The sequence below is a fragment of the Neoarius graeffei genome, chromosome 10, assembly GCF_027579695.1.
Source record: "Neoarius graeffei isolate fNeoGra1 chromosome 10, fNeoGra1.pri, whole genome shotgun sequence".
NCBI classification, from domain to species: Eukaryota; Metazoa; Chordata; class Actinopteri; order Siluriformes; family Ariidae; genus Neoarius; species Neoarius graeffei.
The window spans coordinates 64,005,022-64,032,662 of NC_083578.1; the positions used below are offsets into that span (position 1 = coordinate 64,005,022).

Sequence of the window (27,641 nt, forward strand, 5' to 3'; positions counted from 1 at the left end):
GTTGTGGTGTACACGCATGACACGCCTTTCAGAGCGTGACGTAACACCTCTCGATTTTGTTCCTCCCCCTCAACCTCTGGTTGGTTTAACTGCAAAGATGGCGTCCATCATGGAGGGGCCGCTGAGCAAATGGACTAATCTTATGAAGGGTTGGCAGTATCGTTGGTTTGTTTTGGACTATAACGCGGGACTGCTGTCATACTACACTGTAAGTATGATGCCAGCAAACGTATTACATTAGTCAGGACGGTAATTTTGTTTAAGGGAGGGGTATAAATCGAGAACGGAAAGAGTACTTGAGTTGAGAATCTCAGCTGGATGGGGCGGGGTTTTGTGAGTGACATAGACAAGGAACCAATCCTAGGCTTTACTACGACGCACGTTAGCCAATAAGCAGTCAGAACGAGCGATGTTGGGCTCGAGAATATCAGCGAGGCTACGACGCATTTAATATGTTATAGTTAGAAGAATGTAAGGGTGGTGGTCTCAGCGTCATGGGACACTTTTTGTCTGGTCTGAACGCCTTACAAATTACCAAAAAAAAGTCTAAGCTTCGGTCATGTCACGTTTACAGTTAAATATAGATTTTAGTACAATACAGTATCTAACGTTAAGATAAGACCTTAAAGTTAAGTTAATGGTTGATAGAGCTAGCTCGCTAGCTAGCTATAAAAAGTGATGATTAAGAAGTCTTGCTAGCTGGCTGCAGGTTCAGTGCTGTCTTTTGTCTGATATTATGCTCTTATTCATCTGTTAGCACTGCTCTTTGAGATAGGAAACGACAAAAGTGAAACTCTTGCAAATGTTTTTAGAGTGTGCTGTCACTTGTTTTCAGAACTGGGTCTGAAAATGTTTTTTTGAGCGTTGTGAATAATTTACTGAGAGACAGAACAACGTGCGCGTGCAGTGCTGGACATGTGATTCACATTTAATGGGAAAGTCGTTCAGGATTAGACAGATAACATGTATAACAGTGGATAAAAGGGGCATGTATGAGTAATCAGTCCAAATAAAAGCTGCTTTAAAGTTTATTATACTCCGCTGTCAGTGGATCGGGCACGCTCTGGAAACGATTAACCTCTATCTGTTGCTATGCCCAATTTTCAGCCCCCAGTATAACAGAAAAAGGCCATCTTAGGACCTCGACTGTCCAGGTATTATTTTGTTGGTTGGCTTTTTTTTGGCAGTGATACCAACTGTTATTGTTTTTTCAACACTGGCTAGTTTAATAGACTTTGTTAACCCATCTTGTAAGTGTGCAGTTAAAGGTTTCAGCTTGTTGTTCCATGTACTGTTTGTGGTAATGGTCCTTCAGCCCTGTCAGTTTCTAACCAGGTTGGTGAACCCAGTAGTGACACTACTGACGTGAGCTGCTCCTGGTGCATCTGTACCATGTTGGTGCTGAGCTGAGGATGGTCCACTACATAAATAGTGCTCAGTTAGTCGAGCGGAGGACTGTAGGTGGCCATCCAGATCTCCTCACTGCCACCCTGCCTCTGCTGGGCCCTTGAGCATGACTGACCCCAGCTTCCTCATAAGTTGGGATCTTTGAAGAGAAGAGTTTCTCTGTAATGTAACGCAAAAGGCATTCCTGTTCTGGTCAGAAACGTGGTGTCTTTCCAGTAATGAACCTGGTATTCTGGGTAGAAGAACCAGTTAACTGAATGCCAGATATCAGGATGTACCTATACGGTAAATGTCATAGATGACAAAGAGGAAAAACAGCATGTGTGGGTAAGGTGTTGGATTACCACATGCCTTCAGTGCACTTTGCTGCTGCTGCTGATGATGATGATGGAGAGCCCCGTCGAACACTTCACTCAAAAATCTCCCATATGTGTTTAAATGGGTTGAGATCTCATCTCATTATCTCTAGCCGCTTTATCCTTCTACAGGGTCGCAGGCAAGCTGGAGCCTATCCCAGCTGACTACAAGGCGGGGTACACCCTGGACAAGTCGCCAGGTCATCACAGGGCTGACACATAGCCCATGTTTACATTAGACCGTATCAGCGGATCATCAGATTAACGTTTTTAAAATGATTAGTGTGCACACAGCAACACCAATACACGATTTGCGTGCACACAGCAATACCAATACACGGATAAGCTCAGCTCCGCAGGCATCCTGCGCTCCAAATCACTCCGCCCTGAACAGCGAGTGCCCTCTGGAGGGTGCGCACTCCGGCCTTGCGCAGCTCACAGAGCATGCGAGTGAAGTGAACAAGCTGTGATTCGGGACTGAGCCGCTGTGTGTGTGATCCCAGCACATATCACTTACCACTTGCAAGTGGAAGGATGGCAAGCCTAAAGACAATCATAACTACACAATGGGCAGTATTTGCATCAGTATTTGCAGTATTTTCATACTTTTATACTCTTTAATGAAAGGTGATACAAGGCGGAAGTCCGCGCCGTTTTTCAGCAGTCGCGTCACATGACCAACGCCAGCGAATCAGGAAGGTGGATGTCACAGTGACGTTGTCCAACGAGACGCCAGCTAGAGCTCAGCACAGCGTATCCGCGTATTCTGAATGTTTACACAGCACCGGAGCTGACACGATCTGGATTGAATACGTGGACGCTGGCGGATTCCCGTTTCCCGGCGTTTCCAGGCGGTTTAATGTAAACGGACAGTGCATCCGCGAAGAAAACGAGACAGATACGGTCTAATGTAAACGTAGCCTTAGACACAGACAACCATTCACACTCACATTCACACCTACGGTCAATTTAGAGTCACCAGTTAACCTAACCTGCATGTCTTTGGACTGTGGGGGAAACCGGAGCACCTGGAGGAAACCCACGCGGACACGGGGAGAACATGCAAACTCCACACAGAAAGGCCCTCGCCGGCCACGGGGCTCGAACCCAGGACCTTCTTGCTGTGAGGCGACAGCGCTAACCACTACAACACCGTGCCGCCCTGGGTTGAGATCTGATGATTGTGAATATAATTTTCCCACTCATCAAACAATTCAGCAAGCAATCAGGCCCTGTGGACGGGGACTTGGTTATCCTGAAAGAGAGCACTCCCATCAGGATCGAAATGTTTCATTCTAGGATAAAGGAGATGAGTTGAAATGTATCGATTTGCAGTAACCGTCCCTCTACCTGGACCCAAATCATGCCAATAAAATGCTCCACAGCATAACAGAGCCACCAGTTTTGTCAACCATGTGGAGGTGCACCGAATAATTTTGCAGCTGAGTATACCAAACCTTTGTCATACATTATAGAATACAATCATTGTTAAATCAGTTATTTTAGGGAAGGAGTAGCCTGTTGCAAAGAGAAGAAACATTTCTCAGTGGCTCCATTAAATTGCAAAGCAAAACTGTGTCAGATCCAGAGGTCCTTGTGAGTAATGTGGTGGCTGGAATTTGAAGCGAATCTTATTCCATAGGTCTGCTCCAGTGTATATATAGTATGAGCTTATAGGTCAGTGTTAACTTCTCAGCTTTTTTAATTTATCTAGAAGTTTTTCTCCATTTCTTTTCTCTGTTTATCTGTAATGATGCTGCTGGAATCTTAATTTCCCTGAGGGAACCCTCCCAAAGGGATCAATGAAGTTTTATCTAATCTCATCTTTTCCTTTTCAACTTACAAGTATGCATTTGATCATTTGGTATGGATGACACTCAGAAAATATTAGGATGACTCACCAAATCCCTGGCAGTGTGAAGCCATTTTCCTTTCCACGTCATTTGTGTGAAAATTCTTCTGACAGTTTCATGTCCATGTGCAATGGCGTGCAGGTCAGATGAAACGAGACATGCATCTATCATTTGACAAGAATGTAACGGATGGCTCTGTATTTTCAAGTATATATAATTGTGTTTGACGTGCTGCTCATAAATTTGGAAATATTTTTATCTAAAGCTGCCTCACAGATCAGTATGGCTTTAACAGTGGAAAAAGTTTTCAGCTCTTGCACGTTTGTGCATCGAGATAAAGATGAAGTGTTTGTAACATGTCATGAAGTGTCACGGTGTAGCTTTTGCACATGACTAATATGAAAAATAAATGCCCTAATGTTCTTTTGTCCCTGGTTTTTATTACACAGTCAAAAGACAAGATGATGCGTGGCTCCAGAAGAGGGTGTGTCAGGCTTCGGGTAAGCAGTCGGATTTTACTCATGCTTTGGGCTAAATATGGCTTTTTAAAAATAATTTTGTTTTGAACATGCATGGTCTTCCACTTTCCTGTCTTAATTTTAGAGCTAATAAAGACATTACTTTTTTTTTTTTTAAACAGAGCATTGATTAATTTGTTTTATCTCACCTGGATATGAGCTTTTTGTGTAATTGATAAATCTGAAAGATTAAAAATGTACCAAGTTTATTGAAAAGTGAAAAAATATTTGCTTGACCTGTATTTGGTGTAATGAATCTTGACCACTAGGTGGCATATTTGGGGCTCAGTAACGTTTACACCACCAAATGAGATTTTCTTTTATTTTCAGAAATATCCAACTTCATATCTGGTATTAAATATCACATTAGTTGGCTATTTGTGGGTGCTGCATGGAATACATGTGATAATTGACTGATAATTCTTGGTAAAATTCATTTTTAAGAGCTGTTTTGGGAAGGATTTTTGTGTTTCTGCTCTCTATCTGGTTAAAAATTCTTTTGACGATTGAATAAATTCAAAATGTCGGCCTATGCTGCTTGTCTTAAGAGACTGAGGGCAGTTTCAGGTTTGAGCATTCAGCTCTGGCTCTGTGGTCCCTCCTGATGCAAAAATACACAGATGAGTGGATTTTCAAATTAAGACCGCAGGGAGGAGAGCCTTAGGTTAGCGAGACGAAGAATATCAAGGAGCTTCTGTTGTGTATTTTGGCTCTGTGTTCTGTTTTCAAAGTATTTGGCTAAAGTCTGTGGTGATTTCCAGTACATGTTCCCTTTTATCACCTTCCTCTTTGAAACGTACTGAAATGTTGCTTAATGTTTCTAAATACCTGTGAAGCCTTGCAAACTAGGTTCACATTGTGTGCGCGTGCGTGCATGCCCTCTTTTACTCAAACTTCCCCTTGAAGAGAGATAAGTGTCACAATTTTTCCTGTTGTTTTCAGGCATGTTCCTACATATCTTTGTGAGCTCATGTTTTTGCTAGTTCACTTTTTGAATTCAGTTCCTCTGTAGACTCTTTGCACAGTTTTATTTTCTTTGAGCAAATCGATGCCTCAGGAAGACCTTTTTTATAATCCTCTGAATTCAGTTTGATACGATCTTTGCTATGTTGGTGAGAGTTTCAAGTGTGCACAGATCTGTGGTTCCCAGCCACTTTTCAGCCTTTCCTTTCTATCCCTCATGTTCTTTCCCCCTCCCTGTTCTTGTCCCCATATCCCATGCTCCACCTATTCTCCCCCTCCTCTGTGTGTGTGTGGGTCTGTGAGGGAGCGGAGCAGAGCAGAAAAAGCGAGAGAGAATGACGTGGCCCTCTGTCTGACAGTCTCTCGCTCCGTTTTTGCTTGCTCAGGGAGCGGTGATTGGAATCGATGACGAAGACGACAGCACTTTCACCATCACCGTAGACCAAAAGACTTTCCATTTTCAAGGTAAGCCCTCCTCTTCGCTCTTTTATTCCTTATATCTTTCTCTTAAGCGCTTCCTCCCTTTAAAGCTTTTTCCAGGCTGTTGGCTTCCTTTGTTTTTGTTAAAGCAATCATGTGCTCTCTCAAATTGTCTCCATTGCTCCTGCTCGCTTTTTCACTCGTTTTTGTTTCGAGCGTATTATGCCAGTAAAACATCTGCAGCCTTTACTCTCACGCAGTCACGCTTGCGCTCTCTCTCTCTCTCTCTCTCTCTCTCTCTCTCTCTCTCTCTCTCACACATTTGCATTGCTCTTAGACACATCCGACACATTGCGGCTGGTGCAATTAGTCAGCGTATTCCAGTGTTTTGGAAGTGCAGCTCTCCTGCAGCAGTGAAGGAAAAATAGCAAAGGTGTTACTTTCCTTTTCTGTAGGCTATTGCAGAGTGACTCTCGCGTTTATAACGGCAGTGTTATAAAACCACTTGCTGCAAATTCTGGGGCACAGCTAAGTGGTCCTTGGGCTTTGGTATAGCAGATGAAGTGCGCTTCTCGCCACTAGGCGCTCACATGCTCTACCTCTTTCATCTTCTTCAGACCTCCTCCTCTTTTCTTTTACCCCTCCCTTCATCCGGTGGCACTGGGCCGGGCAAGCTGGCAAGAAAAGGGCACCGAGGTCCAGGTCTTTAGCTTTTAGCCTCCACCCCCTCACTTTTCGTCCATTTTCACTCCACACCCTTCCCCCAGGGCCCTCTCGCCCTCCCCATGCCCTCATCCATTACCATGTTTCGGCACTGTCTGCTGTGGCTGTACAGTAGGAAGGGTAAGGTGATGCACGTCTGCATGCTTGGCTGGAGCTAGTAGGGGTAATGCTTTTGCAGTGGCAGTTTCGTGCTCACTGTTTGCACTACTGTGCGATAGCTGAGTCATTCATTTATCATCATTAATGTGACCAAACCTGTGTATGTGTCTCTTGCTTGTGTTTGAGTCCCGAATTGTGTCTGATAGAATGTTTCATTCTTTAGAATGCTGCTGTTCTTAATGGTTGTTAGAAGAGCAGCAAGTAGACGTATTGGAGGTTGTTTTTATTGCATAAACATGCCCCGTGAATTAACCCAGCATCAGAATACCGCTTACCTGCCTGGTTGACCTGGCCACTGTATTTTTTTTTTTTTAAAGTGATTTACAAACTCATAAGTGGCTGTGACTTTTTTAATGTCATATCTGCTATTTATGTTAGTCATTTAATTGAAGTCGTTTTAAACCGTTCCTATTTGTGCATGCATCCCTGATTTGGGCTAGACACAAATCTCAGGCCTTCCCTGTGAATTGGACGAATCTGCGCATCTAAAAGTAATCCTTTCAAAGTGTGTAGCATCACCCGAGCCCCTCTCTCTGCATCTTTGAATTCCCCCGAGTCTGCAGCTGAGGTTTGGTTTTCAGAGAGTATTCGAAGGGATGTGTTCTCTCGATTTCTCTGTCCCTCTGGTTGTAAGCATGCCCCCTCAGCGACCTTTCTCTCCTCCATCATCTCTTAAAAAGATACCATTTGCTGCACCTTCCTTATCCTCAGATTTGCTGTCTCATCGATGTATAACAGTTGGAAATGGAGTGTGTGTGCTCAACAGAGACCTGCATCTTCAGATGGGTTAAATGCAGAGAGGAATTTCACAAGTGTGTGATGAATAAAGTTGTGCTTATAAGGATTTATAAGTGTTGACGAGCACTGAGCAGGTGTGAAACGGGTGTCATGGCAGGATGCAAAGCTACCTGTAATTATGTGAAGCAGCCAGCCAGCACTAATAAGATGAGCCGAGGTAGAATGAAGAGATGTGCGAAAATGGATGCAGCGTACAGGATGTTGGTATTGACCAAAATATATTGGGAGCCCCTTGTTTTATAATAAGTGTAAGAAGATTATAAAATCTATCTCATTACGTCTGTCAGTTGCAGGAAAAAAAAAGTGTTGGTGGGTTTTTGTGTGTTTGTTTTATTAGCAGTTGCAGCAAAGGCATCTCCAAAGAACTGTATTTGCTATTTACAGGACCATCTATAATTCATTAGTCTCCTACAGTGCCTGATATTGGTCTGCCCGAAAGCTGCTTTATTTCAGCAGTCTATGCTGAGCAGTAAGACCTCCTCCATGCTCCAGAGAAGCTACTTGATTCATGGAAAACGGTGCTTGCCGCAAAGTTCCTTGCCTTTGCTATTGAGAGCATAGTTAACAAGGGAGACTCTCACTCTCGTCAAGAGGTTGTGAAATGGAGAATGAGAGATGAATGAATGGATGGACAAAGACACAGTTATGGTGTAGAGGACAGAGTGGCGATGTTCTGGGTTATTTATCAGGGACCTTTTAATGTACAAGACCAGGCTGGTAGAAAACAAAGGTGGGATTGTAGCATATACAATCCAGATAAACTGTCGGTCCTTTTATCACAGACAACACTGTTACAATCCTGTTACTATATACAAAAAAAGAGCAACTGCGTTTAGGATACCCTTCAGTGTCACCTTACTATTCATAACTTTTTTTTTTTTTAGTCATATTCTACCTTCTAAGCATGAATTAAAACTAGTGCTGTCAAAAATGTCGCGTTATTAACGCGTTAACTTGACTCAATTTTAACGGCGATAATTTTTTTATCGCGAGATTAACGCTCTGTGACATGATGCCACGCCCCGCACAGCCAGAGACCTCTGCCCTCCCCCGAAGAGCCACGGTGCTCGGCTTAAGTTTTTCGTTTTCCCATCGGTGGCTCCAGCCCCACTTTGCAGTGGCTGTGACAAGACATGTTATGCTCTGCAATAAAAAAAAAACATTGGTACAACCAGTGTTCGAACTATGCTGATATTTTCGGGGGGGGTCCCTTATTTTCCCTTGGGGGGGTGCTTGCGCTTGTCTCAGAGCGCGGCTCTCCATCGCACGCTCACTTCGGATATGCAAATGCTTCCCGTTACACACGTTTGCTATGTCAATAAACATCATTTTGCCAATATTTTAGAGACCCCCCAACATTTCCCAAATCATGTTTTCAAGGGATCTCATGTCTGTTTCAGGGGATCTCGGATCCCCCGTGTACCCCCCTAGTTCGAACGATGAGCAAGCCCATTCACGTTTTTATGCTGATAAGAGAATTACAATGGTTTTTCATGTGACAAAAATGTGCGATTAAATTGCGATTAATCGCGAGTTAACTATGACAGTCGCGACATTAATCGCGATTAAATATTTTAATCGCTTGACAGCACTAATTAAAACGCATGGGGTGAAAAAGTGTTTCATAAAGGTTCTTTGTTTCATAAAATGTTTCTACTGGGAACCTTTTTTTGAAAGCGAACTTCTCTTGAAGTGATTGACACTTGCTGCGTTCAACTTAATTTGGAAGTAGGAAGTCTGAACTCAGAATTGGATAATTTCTGAGCATTTCTGTTGCAAGAAAAAATCTGATCATGAGTTTATGATGTATGGAACAAGTCAAAAGTTTGGAAACCTTCTGATTCAATGTTTTTTCTTTATTTTTATTAATTAAAAGTCACTTCATGTCTTAAAGTAATCATGGACTGTCGTTTCTCATTACTTAGTTGAGTGATTTGTAACATAATATGGATTGCTACAGTTGTGGAATAGGGCTGTTTACTGTGTTATTATTTATACTACTGTTTACTGTTTGATCTCAAACACATTAACACTACGTTCACACTGCAAGGCTTAATGCTCAATTCCGATTTTTTTGTGAAATCCGATCTTTTTGTGAGGTCGTTCACATTAACAAATATATGCGACTTGTATATGATCCTCAGTATGAACAAAAAGCAACTTAAAAGTGTTCCGCATGCGCATTGCAGGATACGACGACGTCACACGCAGTGAGCATGGCCAGTGTTTACGGAAGTAACCTAAAGTTTCCTGTGTATGACAGTAGCCAGCATGGAGTACCTGGCGATGATGCAGTTGTTGTTGCGACGGAGCCAGAACATGCACAATAGCCTGATGTTAAGGAGGAGGTTGAGAAGGAAGAGGGCAAGGGTTTTGGCTCAGGCGTTCTGCGGGGTAGTGACTGCAACCTCTGTTCAAAGGAACGTGTGGGTGCGGAGTCGCATTGATGTCATGCGCCATGTTGTTGGAACTTTTTTTGAGAGACCCGCCGCCTACTTCAGCGCAGAATAGTGACGTTTGTGGCTTGTTGATGACGTGTAAGTCGGATGAATGCGACCTGACGGTTCAGACTGAAGTCGCATATGAAAAGATCGGATAGGAATCGGAATTAGGACCACATATCCAAACGGCCTGGGTCGGATTTGAAAAAATCGGATCTGTGTCGTTCATATTGTCAATAAAAGATCGGATGCAGGTCACGTATGGGCGAAAAAATCGGATTTGAGTCACTTCAGCCTGCAATGTGAACGTAGTGTAAGAAGGCAAGAAATTGCACTGATTAACTTTTGACGAGGCTCCTGTTAATTGAAAAACCTTCCAGGCGACTGCCTTGTGAAGCTGGTGAAGATAATGCCAATAGTGCGCAAAGCGTCAAGGTAAACGGTGGATACTTTGAAGATAACAAAATCTGTTTTGTATTTTACATATCACTTTTTTTGTTTACCATATAATTCTTTTTATTATATAGACACAAGTGTTTTACTGGGAACTACGCCACTTGTATTTTTCACATGAACAACTTCCGGGACATTGAGTAATACATTTTCCAATATCTTCACTCGTGAGGATATCAATGAATGAATTGTTTTGATTAACTTGCGTAGTTTTTGTGTGTGTGTGTGTGTGTGTGTGTGTGTGTGTGTGTAATAAAAAGCAAATCGCGTGTTGGCTATGTGAAATTTATGTTCTTGTGTTTAAAAAAACCTGTATTTTTCATATGGAATATATTGCGGATCTGAGTGACATATTTCAATAATATTGGCTGCCATTGAGTGGTCTATCAAATATATTCCATTCAGCTAGCATGATATTGAACGAGTTGAAGAAGAGTACAATATCATGCTAGCTGAAAAGAATCTGCAGCGCCCTCCACAATTATTGGCACCCCGGTTAAGATGTGTTAAAAGCCATAAAATAAACTCAATTTTTATTGCAGAAGCATAATCTCACACTGAAAATTGTAGAAAAATGTAACCCTTAACTCAAGTGAGTTTAAAAAAATAAATAAAAAATCCATGACTAAGAAATAATTATTTTTTTATAAAATCACCTGTTCCACAATTATTGTTGGCACCCATAACAATTCCTAGAAAATAAATGTAATTGAAGCATTTCTGTCATTTCTCCTGTAGTTTATAATGTTGATCAGAGTATCTAGGAACTTTTAATTAGTAATTCATCACATCCTGTTTCCCTGGGGTATAAATATGATGTGACACAGAGGCCTATTTCTCTTATCCACTCTTCAACATGGGAAAGACAAGAGAACACACCATTCAAGTAAGGCAGATGTGTGTCGACCTTCATAAGTCAGGCAATGGCTACAAGAAAATAGCCACTCGCCTACACCTGCCCATATCTACAGTCAGAGGAATCATCAAGAAGTTTAAAACAACTGGAACAGTGGCAAACAAGCCTGGATGAGGATGCAAGTTTATCTTGCCACCACGCACAGTGAGGAGGATGGTAAGAGAAGTAAAAAGTTCTCCAAAGCTCACTGTTAGAGAATTGCATCAAGGAGTAGCATCTTGGGGTCACAAAGTCTCCATAACACCCATCAGGCTCTATCTACATGCCAACAAGCTGTTTGGGAGGCATGCACGGAAAAAAGCCTTTTCTCACAAGCGTAAACGTCTGGAGTTCGTTAAGCGGCACTGGGACTTCAACTGGGACCGTGTGCTTTGGTCAGATGAGACCAAGATAGAGCTTTTTGGCAACAAACACTCTAATACATCACAAAAGATGAGTATGTGGAAAAGCAGCTCATGCCCACTGTGAAGTATGGGGGAGGATCGGTGATGCTGTGGGCCTGTTTCTCTTCCAAAGGCCCCGGGAACCTTGTTAGGGTGCATGGCCAGGCCCGTTTCAAGCTATTTGGGGGCCCTAGGCAAAGGGGGATCTGGGGCCCATAATTATCCCCCCCTCGACGAAAGGCCTTATGGCCGCCTACCCACTGAAGACTTAATAAATAAACATCACATCACACATATTGTAATCATTCTTATGATTTTTACTTAATAAATGAACTCTTTACATTATAATTATTAAACCCAATTAAACACAAGAATAGACAAAATATACACACATTTTATATTTTTATATGAAAATAAGACAAAGTAATAAATGTGCCAATAACACAACACTAAATATTTACAGTATATACACAAGTAGAAATAACTTCAAATGGTGATTAAATGATTACAAACATGAATAAGAATCTTAATAAGAACCAGCACACACACAAAAGTGCAAAAGGTATAGAAAAACACATAAAAATTTAAGAATACACAACTAGAATCATGGGCAAAATGTCTAAAACTGCTGCTTGCGGGCTTTGGCTTCAGCAAAGGCAGCCACAATACCCTCCATGTCCAAAGACCTGCGGACATCACATTCAATTGACATCAGTGCCACTTTTTTACATAAATAGGCTATTTATGTAAAAAAGAGCTTTCTTGTGAGCCATCCCCTGTCCTACTCCATTCATGCTCACGACACACTCGCTATTTCTGATGAAAGCCATGCAGCTCGCTGAAACTAACTCTATGACATTTTGATAAACCCAATAAGTTAATCTGGGAGAAGTTGACAGTCTTTCACCTATTTGTGTGGCACATATTAGAATTTTTAGCCAGTCCTTGCAAGTTTGTAAGGCTGTTGTGCATGACAACGTTTACATCACTGTTATAAATACTGTCTACAAGATAACTACCATTAACGTAAGCTAGCTACCAAATTTGCTTGTCGACCCGCTTGGTATTAATGAGTGTGTACGTTCTCACTTACTAGTGTCTTGTTTTTTTCTGTCTTCCTCTTCCCTTTTCTTCTTTCTCTTCTGGCTCCCTGAGGGGTAATTTCGCTTCATATATATATATTTTTTGCCACGGAGCTCTGCAACCACTTGACTGGACGGAGATGGGCATTGAGGGGTTGACAACAGACTGTCATTGCACTTTTCGGCCAAAGCATGTAGGGAGGCGCTGTTGTGCATTAGGGGGCCCCCCTTGGAACTAGGGTATTTCAACAAGTGTCATTAGGCGCTGCGCTGCCGTGCTCAAAAAGTTGTCATTGCTATTGAATACATAACCAGTCGTTCGGCAGCGGGGGCCCTTCGAGGGCTGGGGCCCTAGGCAATTGCCAAGTCTGCCTACCTTGTTGCAACGGGTCTGTGCATGGCATCATGAACTCTTTGAAGTACCAGGACATTTTAAATCAAAATCTGGTGGCCTCTGCCCGAAAGCTGAAGATGGGTCGTCACTGGGTCTTTCAGCAAGATAACGACCCTAAACATGTGGCCAAATCTATACAAAAATGGTTCACCACCAGACACAAAATCAGGCTCCTCCCATGGCCATCTCAGTCCCCAGACCTCAACCCAATTGAAAACCTGTGGGGTGAGCTGAAGAGGAGAGTGCATAGGAGAGGACCCAGGACTCTGGATGATATTTAGAGAGATTGTGCAAAGAGGAATGGTCGAATATCCCTCTCTCTCTGTATTCTCCCATCTTGTGAAATGTTACAGGAGAATAGTAAGTGCTGTCTTGTTGGCAAAAGGGAATTGTACAGAGTATTAACATCAGGGGTGCCAATAATTGTGGCACACATGATTTCATGTAAAATAATTATTTCTTAATGTGGGATTTTTTTTCCCCATTGAATAAATGCTCTTGAATTAAAGGTTGGATTTTTCTCTTTTTTTGCATTGTCTTAATATTATTAAAAAAACAGAACAATGAATTTATTAGAAGTCTAAGAACATACCTTAACGAGGGGTGCCAATAATTGTGGAGAGTGCTGTATATGATATACCACAAAAACGCCATTATTATACATACACATTCAATGGAACAATTATAGATTTTACAAAATATTTATTTACAAAGTCACACAGTTGCTTGCTAGCGCAGAAGTTTCAAGGCAAGGCAAGTTTATTTGTATAGCGCATTTCATACACACAGGCAATTCAATGTGCTTCACAAAAAATAAAAGCATCAGAACAGTAACAAAGAATTAAAGTAAAAGTAAAATCATTAAAATCCAAGATTAAAAAGAAATTAAAATAAAGTAAAATCATTAAAATCAAAATTAAAAGAAATTATATTAAAGGAAATTAATTACACTTTAGGTAAAAATTAATCAAGTGAAAGCATCTGAAAATAGCTTTGTCTTGAGCCTAGATTTAAAACTAACAACAGTAGGAGCATTTTTAATATCATCTGGAAGTTGGTTCCAAAGCTTAGCAGCATAGCAACTAAAGGCTGCTTCACCACACTTTGCAGGTTAGGTTTTACATGTAATATTTATCTTATGGCATTTTCAATTCACTGTGACGGTTTACTGCGGGTGCCGCTGGTGAATAAAGAAATGCTTCTGTGCATGCACAGCAGAAAACTCTCATTGAAGATATGCATCAGCTCTGACGTGTGATGTCATGTTGTCTTGACAACCATGCAGTATCGTAAACCATATTCAACATGGGGCGGCACGGTGGTGTAGTGGTTAGCGCTGTTGCCTCACGGCAAGAAGGTCCGGGTTTGAGCCCCGTGGCCGGCAAGGGCCTTTCTGTGCGGAGTTTGCATGTTCTCCCCGTGTCCGCGTGGGTTTCCTCCAGGTGCTCCGGTTTCCCCCACAGTCCAAAGACATGCAGGTTAGGTTAGCTGATGACTCTAAATTGACCGTAGGTGTGAGTGTGAATGGTTATCTTTGTCTATTGCCGCTTTTCCATGACCAACGCGGCTGAGTTGGGCTGAGCCGTGCTGTGCTGAGTTGGGCTGAGTCGAGCTGAGTGGGGCTGTTGGAGTTGCATTTCGACTACAACTGCGCTGAACCGTGCTGGCTGGAAGTGGGTGGACACATTGGGTGGAGTTAGCGAAAGTGGGTGGACGTCACGTGATGTCGTTAGGCGGCGCAAACAGTGACATCAGTGACCTTTAAAGTGGTAGTCTCACGACCTGGATAGTAAATAATAAACATGGAGGACATGGAGTCGTTAGTGTTGCTGGTCTTGGTGCTGTGGCTTGTTGTCACCGAGAACGCGGACAGATACTGGCAAGAGCGTATAGATGAGGCGAGGCGCATAAGGCTTCAGAAATTCTCGTAATTCTTCTTCTTCCGGGTTTACGGTGTTTACAGATCCCAGCGTGCTCGCGGGGCGTGTGTGGGCATGTGAGGACACTCCTCCTCACCAATCAGTGCACAGGGGAGTGTCTCCTCACGCCCCTAGCCCCACTCGGCTCGGTCTGGCTCGCTTCAGCCCTACTCCAAAACCGTGCGAGTTTTGGGTGCTGAGTAGGGCTGAAGCGAGCTGAGTCGTGCTGCTCTGAGGTAGTCGAAACGCGAGCCGTGTCGGGCTGAAGTGAGCTGAAAAAGGGTAGTGGAAAAGGGCCATATGTGTCAGCTCTGTGATGACCTGGTGACTTGTCCAGGGTGTACCCCGCCTTTCGCCCGTAGTCAGCTGGGATAGGCTCCAGCTTGCCTGCGACCCTGTAGAACAGGATAAAGCGGCTAGAGATGATGAGATGAGATATTTAACACTCGTTCTTCATTTGGTAGAGTGATGTACGGTAATACACGTAGGATAAGCAATATGCTAACAATATTAGCATACAGTTTATCCATACAGTTTTAAATACAATACCTACAATCAAAAACAGGGTTTTTTTTATTGCATTTATTTAATTTCTGAACTCCCATCTGTAACAGGGAGTGATATTGCATCCCATTAATACACTTTATTAGAATCTAATAATCTAATGTAGAATAGATGAGCCAAAATAATTGGGGGTTCTTTTTTTAATGGGCCCCGACTCATTACAAGTATGAATAGGTCGGCTTTAAAGTAGAAAAAGTTTGGATCTCTGCACTAGGGTATGTAAATGTGAAGGCGACCAAGAAGTAAGAGAGATTTTTCAAAAGTTCTTCACAATCATTCAAGAAATTGAGCCAAGCGCACAATGTTTCATGTTGCAGAAAATATTTTTAGCATTTCTCTACTTTTAGTAAAAAAAAAAATTTTAAATAAGTCATTTATACCCTGATGGAATATAATAACAGGTTGTGTCTCCTGAAAAAGTCCACATGGCTGTCATTCTGTGACTAGCTGGTAACATGAGTTTCAGAATCTTATTGTTAATTCTTGGATTCCGCACATAATATTGTTATTAATATGTTATAAATAAATACACATTGCTATGAACTTGGACAACTTTTAGCTGGTAGGTAGTGGGTTTTATTTATATATATATATATATATATATATATATATATATATATATATATATATATAATTATTTTTTTTTTTTCTTTTTAAGATGGACCTTAATTAGAATTGTGTGTGTAATTACCATAACAGCAGAGGAACTTTTTTGAAGACTCTAAAATAGGAAACTTTTTTTTTTAACACACTTTTTTTTTTTTTGTTTACCATATAATTTCATACATGTTCCATATGTTATTTCATAGTTTTGATGTCTTCAGTATTGTTCTACAATGTAGAAAATGGGGTGTCCAAACTTTTGACTGGTGCTGTAAAACTTCCTCAAAACAGCCAGTGGTATGGTCAGTGTTACAGATTGAAACAACTAATGTGTCCATATTGCTTGACTTAAAAATAAATATGGCTATAAACCCAGTCATGAAACGGTGTTCTGTTTCCCGGTAACAGTGTGCGCAGCCACGTTAACATGATGTCATGCGAGACTTGCTCAGTAGGAGGGCATGTCGTCTTTGAATTGAAACTATTTCCTAATAATGTCCACCACATTCTAGCCTGTGTTGTGTTTCTCTAAGCTGCAGATATGAGGCTTGGCAGTGAAGAAAATGCTAGATACAATACAGAATTCCTGTCCACCATTTTGTCCCTCCCAAATGTTCATGAAACTATGTTCACCGTTTTTAAAAAAGAGTTTCATGATACTCTCATTCACAGAACATCATTATCTTTTCGCTTGTGGAGAATGTGTGAAACTAATACCTTCAAATTTGGTCAAAATGAACTTGTACAATTTTTTTTCCTCCTTCACTTATTGTATTAGCAAATGTATAGGACAGTGTGTAAAATACAGAATACGTTTGGCTCGCTTCCTCCTCCCTTTCACTCGTCCTTTATCATTAGTTGGGTACATTGTGTTCCATACCCTTATTCATTACCCACCTATTCCATTACACTCTTTCCTATCTCTGTCTCTTTCTGTCTCTGTCCATTAGATGTGCTCTGTTGTGCTGGTAAGAAAAAGGAGAGGTCCAATTTTACCTGGAATAATGCTTGAGGTTTTTTTTCTGAAACCTGCCTTTCCTGCTGTTCCCTCAGAATATTGTGTCATCTTTATAATGAGTTGCAGTCTAGAAATTTCTTCCAGAAATCTGTATTGAACTACCATGGGCTCAGGTCAGTGCTCCTGGTCAGATTTCATTTGCATTCATTCAGTGAAGCCGTGATGTCATTGATTTATCACAAATATGGGGAACATGGCATGTTCTTTTGTGCTGACAGGCTTGTAGAATAATCCAAGTCAATTTCATAAAGTATAGTAAGAGAAACTAATCATATGAGTCAACCTATAAGCCTTTTAATGCCAGTTAATACCGGGAGGGTTGTGTTTGTTTTGCGCTGTAAATACCACATGGATCTAGGAGACGTTGGTTTTTGATGGGTTACACTGGGAAGCTCAAATCAAATAAAGTGAAGTTCAGCAGGATTTTCAAGCACTGAATAGCATAAAACATTTTAACGACTGATTTCGTCTTCGTCTGTGAGGTTAAATCTTCCCAGTTGAGTGTGATTCATTCATTCTGTTGGATTGTTGCTCAATATATTTGTACTGCGCATACCTGGATGCAGTGGTTTGAAAGATGCATAGGCTGAAACTGAGAGGCCTTTTCCTTGTAATGTAGAAACAGATCTGAACATTTTCCCCTGTGGAGCTGAATGTGTGTGTGGGTTTTTTTTTTTTTTTGTATTTGGCATGCAGCACGGATCTGGTTAATGCCTGCGAAAGCTCTGAGCTGTTTTTGCTAAGCTAAGTGTCAGCTATATTTCACATCTTGTTGACTAGTTTTTCTGCTTTACTTGAGAAAATACGATTGAGTTTATAGAGAAAGGACAAAATTACAAATCCTGTACTATTTTAGTGCCTGTTTTTCTGGATACTTGGTGTCTGGATTTGTGTCATTTTTTTATTTTTAGTTTATGTAGCTTGATTGGTTTAAACAGGTTCTGGAGTTAAAATGAATACGTCACATCTAAATATGGAGCAAGTGTTAATAACGGTAGTTTTTCAATATTATGATATTTTCCCGGCTAAATTTAGTACATCCAGCTGCAGGTAAAAGTAGCACAGTTTACTATCCTTTACTACACTTCTCAAACCCTGCTCGCCACCACATTCCTTTAAGGTTCCCTCAACAAAGAAATAAAAATAAAGAAAAACCATTGAATTAGATGTGTCCAAACTTTTGACTGGTACCGTGTACCAAGTACAGCAATGAAAAATGAAATACAGGTAGTCGTCGACTTACGACCGATCGACTTTACGACCGTCTGATCATGACTGGCAAGTGTTTCCCAGCTGAGCTAGCTGAGCGTACGACAGTTTCCGCCCCAGCTCCCGGCAGCGCCTCTCGCCGCGTACAACAGTTTCCGCCCCAGCTCCAGGCACATGTGCAGTCTCTCTCGCGTGTTCCCTCGCGCACTCCGTCATACAGTTTCCGCCCCAGCTCCAGGCACATGCGCAATCTCTCTCGCGCGCTCCCTCGCGCACTCTGTCATACAGTTTCCGTCCCAGCTCCTGGTTTATGAAACGAGCAAATCCTCCCGCCAGCCCGAGCGCTGCAACAGCTGATGATGACGACGTAGACGACCCACAACCAAGCACCGGTGATGCCAGCGGTCACTAAATTTTGTATTTTGCCATGTTTTACGTTTGCATTTTGGTATGTTTCAAACTAAAATGTTTTCTATTTTTCACACCTGTATTTCGTATTTTTTATTTTGCACATATTAAATGAATTGTACTGTACGCAGTGTAGTATGCAGTGTTTGACTTAAACCAAATAATGAGCCACGGTAATGAAATAAGAAAATGTTGATAAAATAAGACTAAGATGATTACAATATCATTACACATCACAATATACTTACGTTCGTTTAACATAGGCCGACTTACGACCAGATCGGTTTACGACCGGTCAGTCGTAACCAAACGCAGTCGTAAGTCGACGACTACCTGTAGTTAGAGTACCAATCAAACGTTTGTGTACACCTTCAAATTCAATGGTTTTTCTTTATTTTTCATTAATTAATACACTTTATGTATTAAAGTAATAAATGATGGCTACTTTGAAGAATCTAAAATATGGAACATCATTTTTTAATCAAGTATTTGTTTACTACGTAAATCCATATCTGTTGCATATGTTATTTCATAGTGTTGATGTCCGTATTGTTCTATAATGTAGAATAGTCGATACAGAAAAACCCATGACTGGGTAGGGGTGTACAAACTTGTGACTAGTACTGTATTTTCTAAATCCCTGTAACTTTTGGTATCATTCATTCCTTTTTCTTCAGTAACTGCTTTATCTAAACACTGGACATGAGGTGGAAATACACCCTGAATAGGATGCCAGTCCACCGCAAGACTGTGTAAATAATTATAGTTTGATCTTCCTAAATTTATTTCAATTTTTTATTTAATAAAACTATAATAAAAACAATAATAAAAGCTAGCAGAAGAACACAAGCAACAGAAAAGGGTAAAAAAAAAAAAAGTGGATAAAATAAGCACAATAATTAAAACAAAATGAAAATTTTGAAAATTTAAAACTGAACATGTATGAGTAAATAAACACACAAATATAAGACAAGAAAATAAACAATAAATTAATTTATAAAATATACAGATTAAGCCGAGACAGTGTAATGGAGAAAAATAAAAAGGACGGAAGATTGCAAACTAGTCTTTATATGGACACAAACTGTGTATAGTGTAAGATGAGTGAGATCATAGCAATCCAAGCATTTATTTCTCTCTTTCTATGATGGTCAAGCCATAAAAAGGCTCACGTTTTATTGCAGCAGTGTTGATGTTGGTGTACGTTGTCTTCATAAAACTGGCAAGTTGTAAGAAAGGTGCTTTGGTCATACTGCAGTTTCTGCTTTCAGTGAAATTGTGTGCAAGTGTGTTCCACATATTAATACATGGATGTGGTTTGGTGTGGGTGTGTGACACTGGTCCAGTTTAGTTCTCAGTTCTCTCTCTCTGTGCCTTCTTGAAAGCAAAAGGAGCACAGCCGAACCTTGATCATCCGTCACCTCTGTAGCTATATTAAGCTGTGCTGCTGTTGGCCTCGTTCACTGTTGTCCCTCTACCCCTCCTTCTTTGTGTGTGTGTTGTGTGTCTAATGGATTTTGTTGTGGATGTTCTGCCCTGGCAGCCCGAGACGCAGACGAGCGGGAGAAGTGGATCCATGCATTAGAGGGGACGATTCTGCGTCACGCTCTCCAGCTACGGGTAAGAGATCAAGTGTCTTTCTGTTCATGTGAAACATCCTGAAGAATTCTTTTGGAAACGGTCATTCATCAGGCTTGAACATGAAATAAAGGAACATTTGTGATGAGCTACCCAGGAATTGCTTCATGGTCCTGTTTATTTAATAATAGTGCTAATTATATTAATCTTACTGCTACATTTTTCTCCTATTTATGACATCTGTTATGTTTTTACATAATAAACACCCAAGATGATGTTATTAGATGTTGCCTTGCTTTTGTTCAGGGATCTGGCCTTCAGTATAAGGCCTGGTTAATACTTCTGCATTAACATGTATTTGCATTGCAATGCAGAGAGGGAGAGCTACATATTGCCCATATCTTCGATCTTCTGCATCCATCACCCATGAGCTGAATGCTGGTGGATTGGTGGAGAGGCGTGTCATTTACTTACCCGGAAATCAAATTAATCAATAAGTAATTAATTTTCCCTCTTTGCATCTAGTGCTTTCTGCCTTCTATAGAAGAGCTTATGCCCCTCAAGCTTTTTCTGAAAGCGTAGTCCGTTAAAACAACAGATTGCACCAGAAACAGCTGAAACCTCCATTTAAACCTCCACTCTGAATAATATTTTACTGAGAAAGTTTTATATGAAATTATTAATTAATTAGTTTCTCAGGAAGGTGTCTTGAGGTTTTATTTATTTATTTATTTATTATAAACATCTATGATAAAACTCACATTGAGCAGCTAGTATAAACGAACAGATCAAGTTAGAACAGTTTTTATCTGTTCAGAATATCCACAGTATTGTACAATGGATGTATTAACAGAAAAAAAAAATTCCAATCATGATTTTGTTAAATGTGAATATAAAGTGTGAGGCTTTATACCAGCCAGGATTCATTATAATGGACAATTTAATCCTGCAGGATTGCACACGAGTTTATTTTTTCTTTTAATGGACTCTCAATACAGGCACAATGTAGATGATGTAGAACAGAAACTAAAGCATTGTCATTTCATGATTTGCAGTTGGTAGAATTGTTTTGAACAGCTTTGATAGAAGAGCTGCTTGAGACGAGTGAAAACGTGACACAAATCCTTTCAGTGAGCATAGACTGAGTTTCTAATTGTTTTTTCCTTAGTATTTTACAGAACAAAGTTATGCCTCTGTAATCTTCAGTTTATTTATACAGTGAAACACAGACCTTTCATTTGTTTGTGCTCTTTCTTGCTGTCTTAATTCTATATATTTTGGTGTGGTTCGTGTGACGTGTGTGTGTGTGTGTGTGTGTGTGTGTGTGTGTGTGTGTGTGTGTGTGTGTGTGTGTGTGTGTGTGAGAGATGTAATCCAGGAAATCTGAGCACAGAACGCTTATTTACCGGCACACAAGTTCTCTTTTTAGCTATTTGGTTGTTTTCTGTCCTTTTTAAAACAATTTGATCCCTTTGCCTCTCCTGTGCTCTCCTCCCTTCTCCTTTCCTTTCCTCAACTCCTTGCGTCTTGCCCTCAACGTGAATCATTCTTCTGACTGACTGATGCATGAACCTACTTGCCTAGCAATATGAAGCCTTCCAGTCACATGATCCCTAAAGCCCCTAATGAGCCAATCCCAGCTCTGCACACTCTCATCTGCAGCAGATGACTATCCAATCAGAGCAGCTGTTCATTTGTTTGACCCCTTTCAGGGAGGGCTTTCCCCCCCTTCTTTTCCTTTTTTTTAATTTGAGGAAGTCTATACTTCCTGTCATGAGTTACTTGAAATGCTATGTGCTTTTCATGTTGTAGTTGAACAAGATTTTTGTAGCGGCATGTTTTAGCATGTGGCCAACGGAGGAAAATCTGACTTGGGCTGACAGCTAGGGGGTAATTGTTTCATAGGACGAAGACAGGAAAGCCGTCAGCTAGTCTAATGTCCCAGTTCAGCAGAGGCAGGGTTCTTGTGAGTACTTGTCTTGTTGGAGTGTCAGTGTAAATGAGTCATGTAGTGGGTTGATGTATTTTGGATCGTGAAGGTTGGGGTATTGTGTATGACCTGCATGTTTAAACCTATGAATCCATGCAGCATATTGTACTGTTTTGCTGTGTGTGTGTGTGTGTGTGTGTGTGTGTGTGTGTGTGTGTGTGTGTGTGTGTGTGTACATACGTATGCCCCTGCCTGAACATTGAGTAGAATCAAGTTAAAGATGGTGTTTGGCTCAGGAAACGTCCTAAAGTGAGTTCTTGTTCTAACGGACTTGGAGACTAAATTCACAAACACCCTGTTAGTTTGATTTGCTGTGTTCATTCAGGCTTAACTGTGACTCGGGCTTTACAGTGAGGCATCAGAGCCATTTCCTGTTTTGCCTTAAGCTCAACAAGTGCAGGTGTTTAAAATGGTTAGTCACTGACATTCTGGCAGAACATGTTTTTGTACTCAGGATAAAGTGTGTTCTAAGAAAAACATAATGAAGTTTAAACATGCTTCATGTGACAGATGTATGTCGCAGACTATTTGTGTCGGTTAAAGACATGAATTATTTGATGCTTTATTTGATTATGGTTAAATTGTTTGAAGTAATTTTCTCTCTGAATTATTATAATCGACCTATTTTAGTGTTTTAGAAATAAATTTGTGTTTGAGAGACTTGTGAGAAGAGATGTGGTCATAACTCTTGACCCCACCACTCAAAAGTTGTGACACCTGTACTCATTCATAGATTTTCCTGTATTTTAACTATTTTCTACATTGTAGAACAATCCTGAAGACATCAAAACTATGAAATAACGTATATAGAATTATGTGGTAAACAAAGTGTTAAATTAAAAAAAACCAATGTTTCATATTTTAGGTTCTTCAAAGTATCTGCCATTTACTTTGACGCTTTGCACACTACTGGCATTCTCTTAACCAGCTTCATGAGGTAGTTGCCTGGAATGCTTTTCAATTAACAGGTGCCTCGTCAAAAATTAATTAGGGCAATTTCTTGCTGCCTAAATGTGTTTGAGATCAAACAGTAAATAATAAAAAATACAGTAAAAAGCTCTATTCCACAACTGTAGTAATCCATATTATGTCAAGAACCGCTGAACTAAGTAAAGGCAAACAACATCCATCATTACTTGAAGACATGAACTGTGTTTTAATTAATACTATTAAAGAAAATCCAGTGAATTAGAAGGTGTGTCCAAACTTTTGACTGGTACCGCACATATATAATATCCACATTCACCTTATAAACAATGTTACGTTTTCCCTGATGGAATGTGGAGTCTGTTTTGGTTGAGTACTGGTACAATACAAGTTGCTGTGTATAAAACTTCACACATGCCTAAAAAATAAAAAAATTAAGCAAATGAAATATGACACTTTTAAAATAGTCTTAGCCACAGATGTTCTGCTCACAAATTACTTTCTTTGCTACTTTTCTGGCCACAAGCTTCAAGATCTTGACCTTTACAATCTGATTGGTTCTCCACATTAGTTGTCGGTGGGGAAAATACGCTTTTGAACAGCATGACACAATGGCTACTTTTATTTGCAGTCTTATAATACATGAATAACCTGAATGATTCTGTGAGTAACCCAAATTTTTCCGGTCCTGGTGTGTCACAAGATGGCTGTGCTGGAGAGAAGAGAAGCCAAGCCAAAAAGCCTTTGTCACACCTACACTTACAGTGGTGCTTAAAAGTTTGTGAACCCTTTAGAATTTTCTATATTTCTGCAAAAATATGACCCAAAACATCATCAGATTTTCACACAGGTCCTAAAAGTAGATAAAGAGAACCCAGTTAAACAAATGAGACAAAAATATTATACTTGGTCATTTATTTATTGAGGAAAATGATCCAATATTACATATCTGTGAGTGGCAAAAGTATGTGAACCTTTGCTTTCAGTATCTGGTGTGACCCCCTTGTGCAGCAATAACTGCAAGTAAATGTTTCCGGTAACTGTTGATCAGTCCTGCACACTGGCTTGGAGGAATTTTAGCCCATTCCTCCGTACAGAACAGCTTCGACTCTGGGATGTTGGTGGGTTTCCTCACATGAACTGCTCGCTTCAGGTCCTTCCACAACATTTTGATTGGATTAAGGTCAGGACTTTGACTTGGCCATTCCAAAACATTCACTTTATTGTTCTTTAACCATTCTTTGGTACAACGACTTGTGTGCTTCGGATCGTTGTCTTGCTGCATGACCCACCTTCTCTTGAAATTCAGTTCATGGACAGATGTCCTGACATTTTCCTTTAGAATTCCCTGGTATAATTCAGAATTCATTGTTCCATCAATGATGGCAAGCCGTCCTGGCCCAGATGCAGCAAAACAGGCCCAAACCATGATACTACCACCACCATGTTTCACAGATGGGATAAGGTTGTTATGCTGGAATGCAGTGTTTTCCTTTCTCCAAACATAACGCTTCTCATTTAAACCAAATTGTTCTGTTTTGGCCTCAGCCATCCACAAAACATTTTTCCAATAGCCTTCTGGCTTGTCCATGTGATCTTTAGCAAACTGCAGACAAGCAGCAAGTTTTTTGGAGAGCAGTGGCTTTCTCCTTGCAACCCTGTCATGCACACCATTGTTGTTCAGTGTTCTCCTGATGGTGGACTCATGAACATTAACATTAGCCAATGTGAGAGAGGCCTTCAGTTGCTTAGAAGTTACCCTGGGGTCCTTTGTGACCTCGCCAACTATTACACACCTTGCTCTTGGAGTGATCTTTGTTGGTTGACCACTCCTGGGGAGGGTAACAATGGTCTTGAATTTCCTCCATTTGTACACAATCTGTCTGACTGTGGATTGGTGGAGTCCAAACTCTTTAGAGATGGTTTTGTAACCTTTTCCAGCCTGATGAGCATCAACAACGCTTTTTCTGAGGTCCTCGGAAATCTCCTTTGTTCGTGCCATGATACACTTGCACAAACATGTGTTGTGAAGATCAGATTTTGATAGATCCCTGTTCTTTAAATAAAACAGGGTGCCCACTCACACCTGATTTGTCATCCCATTGATTGAAAACACCTGACTCTAATTTCACCTTCAAATTAACTGCTAATCCTAGAGGTTCACATACTTTTGCCACTCACAGATATTGGATCATTTTCCTCAATAAATAAATGACCAAGTATCATATTTTTGTCTAATTTATTTAACTGGGTTCTCTTTATCTACTTTTAGGACTTGTGTGAAAATCTGATGATGTTTTGGGTCATATTTATGCAGAAATATAGAAAATTCTAAAGGGTTCACAAACTTTCAAGCACCACTGTAAGCACAGACTATGTAGCTATGCTACAGCACCCAGAGAGTAGTTGGGGGTTAGGTGCCTTGCTCAAGGGCACTTCAGACCAAGGTTGCTCCGTGTTAACCTAACTGCATGTCTAGTGAGAGCTCTGGGCAAACATGACAAACTCGACAGTTCAGTCGGAATAAAAAACATTCATAGAGAGAACTCAATCACAATAGAAAAATTGATTGAGGCTAATCCAGGTGAAATGCTGACCATGGCCTAATGGTTAGATAAGTAGCTTTGAAACCAAAAGGTCACTGATTTGATTCCTTGGACCACCAGAAATGGCTGAAGTGCCCTTGAGCAAGGCACCTAACCCCCAATTGCTCCCCAGGCTGCTCTGGGTATGTTGTACGTTGGTCTGGATAAGAGTGTCTGCTAAACGCCTGTAATGTAATATAAATGCCATATCCAATTAAATGAGATCCTGTTAATCTATCAAATAGAAGAATAATCATGAATAATATCCTTTGCATCTGAATACTTTCACTATCAGAATCAGTGTGTTTGTTCTGCACAGGTATGTTTGAGTCACAATGCATTCATTGTTCAGTAAACCAGTCATGTAAGAAAACACATTAGACATCGTTCGTTCGTTCGTTCGTTCATCTTCACTATCCTGGGCAGGGGCGTGGTAGATCTGGAGCCTATCCCAAGCCCAAGGTGGGAGAATTCACCCCACATGGGATGCCAGTCTATCACAAAGCACCATGCACACACATTCACACCTAGGGGGAAAATTAGTATAGCTTATATGCTTACCTTTTAGGATTTTGGCCAGCGGAAGGAAACCAGAGAATGCAAACAAACATGGGAGAAGGGACAAAATTCCAGAAAGACAGTAACCTGAGCTGTGAGGCGGCAGAGCTACCCCGTGTCACCATGGTACCGTTTCACGTTTTAATCTTTTAAAATAAATGAGTGGTTGGCTGGGCAGTGGGATACACATCCAGCTAACCTTTTGAGGCAAATTCAGGATATGAATTGACGACAAAGTTCAGTGTACAATATTTGCCACAAATTCAGTGAGGATGCAGAACATGCAGATGGTAAAAACAGGGTTAAAACTTTAACAAAGCCTTTTTTTGTGTGTTATTCCGAAGCAATTGCTTTTATTTTTGGTAGTAGTAGAAAGTGAATAAAGGTACTATGCCAGTGGATAATGTGTGCATTTTGTTATTTTCAACAGCGAGTGCATCCTTGTTCCTGAGGCCCCCATCACACTTATTTGGAATTAGCAGGAATCAAGCAGAACCAGCCGGAATGAAAAATTTTTCAAAATTCATGCCACATTCGGGTGGGAATTTCAAACTGACTAACATTCTTACAGCTTTGGAAGAATGTCATTCAAATACTTAATGCACTTTGAACCCACCTCAAATGATTCTTGCACATTCCGGGTGTATAGAGGTTTTCGACCTGACGTCATAGGGTCACGTGATACTGTTTACGCCGCCATTTTGGAGGTCAAACAAAGCCACACTTATCAGCAAACAACGCTTGTAATATCCATCTTCTTCATCGCTTACTTTTATCGTAGAATGCCTGATATGTATTGTGCAGTTAGCTGCCACAACAGGAGGGGATAAACCTGGATTAACGTTCCATAGGTTCCCGGCTGATCGACAGCGTCGCGAAAAGTGGATCGCGGCGATCAGGCGAGAGAATTGGCAGCCCACCGAACACACGCATTTGTGTGGCGAACAATTTTGTCTCCGGTAACTTTTCCAAAAGTTTAAAGATATCGTATGCGAGATAAATGACACATTATACATGTAGCCTAGCACCTAGCCTACATGTAAGCCCTGTTAGGCGGTGTTCAGGCTACCTGGCACCTAGCCCCACTAGTCAGGCTACGATGGTTTTATCTTTATACATCCATGGTTTTATATACGTGAGACGGGGACCGCTCAGCCTCATCAATGGGGCTACCTGGCACCGGGCTTCTTACTAGTGTTTGGGCGGCTTACGTGTAGTCTAGGTTTAACATACACAGTGCCCTCAGGCGAGGCAGAGCCATGTTGTTGGGTGGGTTGTACTTTTTAGATGTGAATATGCAATGGACAAAGCTAGAATTCAATACTAGACATTAATTATTATGCGTTTTTCTATATGATTAATGTAACTCTCTCTCTCTCTCTCTCTCTCTCTCTCTCTCTCTCTCTCAACCTGGAC

General features: G+C 40.9%; 1 protein-coding gene across 5 annotated transcripts in view; it reads left to right on the forward strand.

The window, feature by feature from the left end:
* The first annotated feature begins 89 nt into the window (after positions 1-89).
* The window catches only part of osbpl9 (oxysterol binding protein-like 9), a 64,739-nt gene continuing 37,187 nt past the window's right edge, over positions 90-27,641 (forward strand). For 3 of the 5 annotated variants that reach the window (XM_060932099.1, XM_060932100.1, XM_060932101.1), the window contains exons 1-4: positions 90-208; positions 4,066-4,116; positions 5,484-5,562; positions 20,131-20,207. In XM_060932099.1, the coding sequence (XP_060788082.1) occupies positions 98-208; positions 4,066-4,116; positions 5,484-5,562; positions 20,131-20,207 (318 nt within the window). In that variant the 5' untranslated portion in view covers positions 90-97. Of the gene's footprint in view, positions 209-1,061; positions 1,155-4,065; positions 4,117-5,483; positions 5,563-20,130; positions 20,208-21,934; positions 22,132-27,641 lie in introns of those variants that run through there. The other 2 variants (XM_060932102.1, XM_060932103.1) reach the window with 2 other exon arrangements.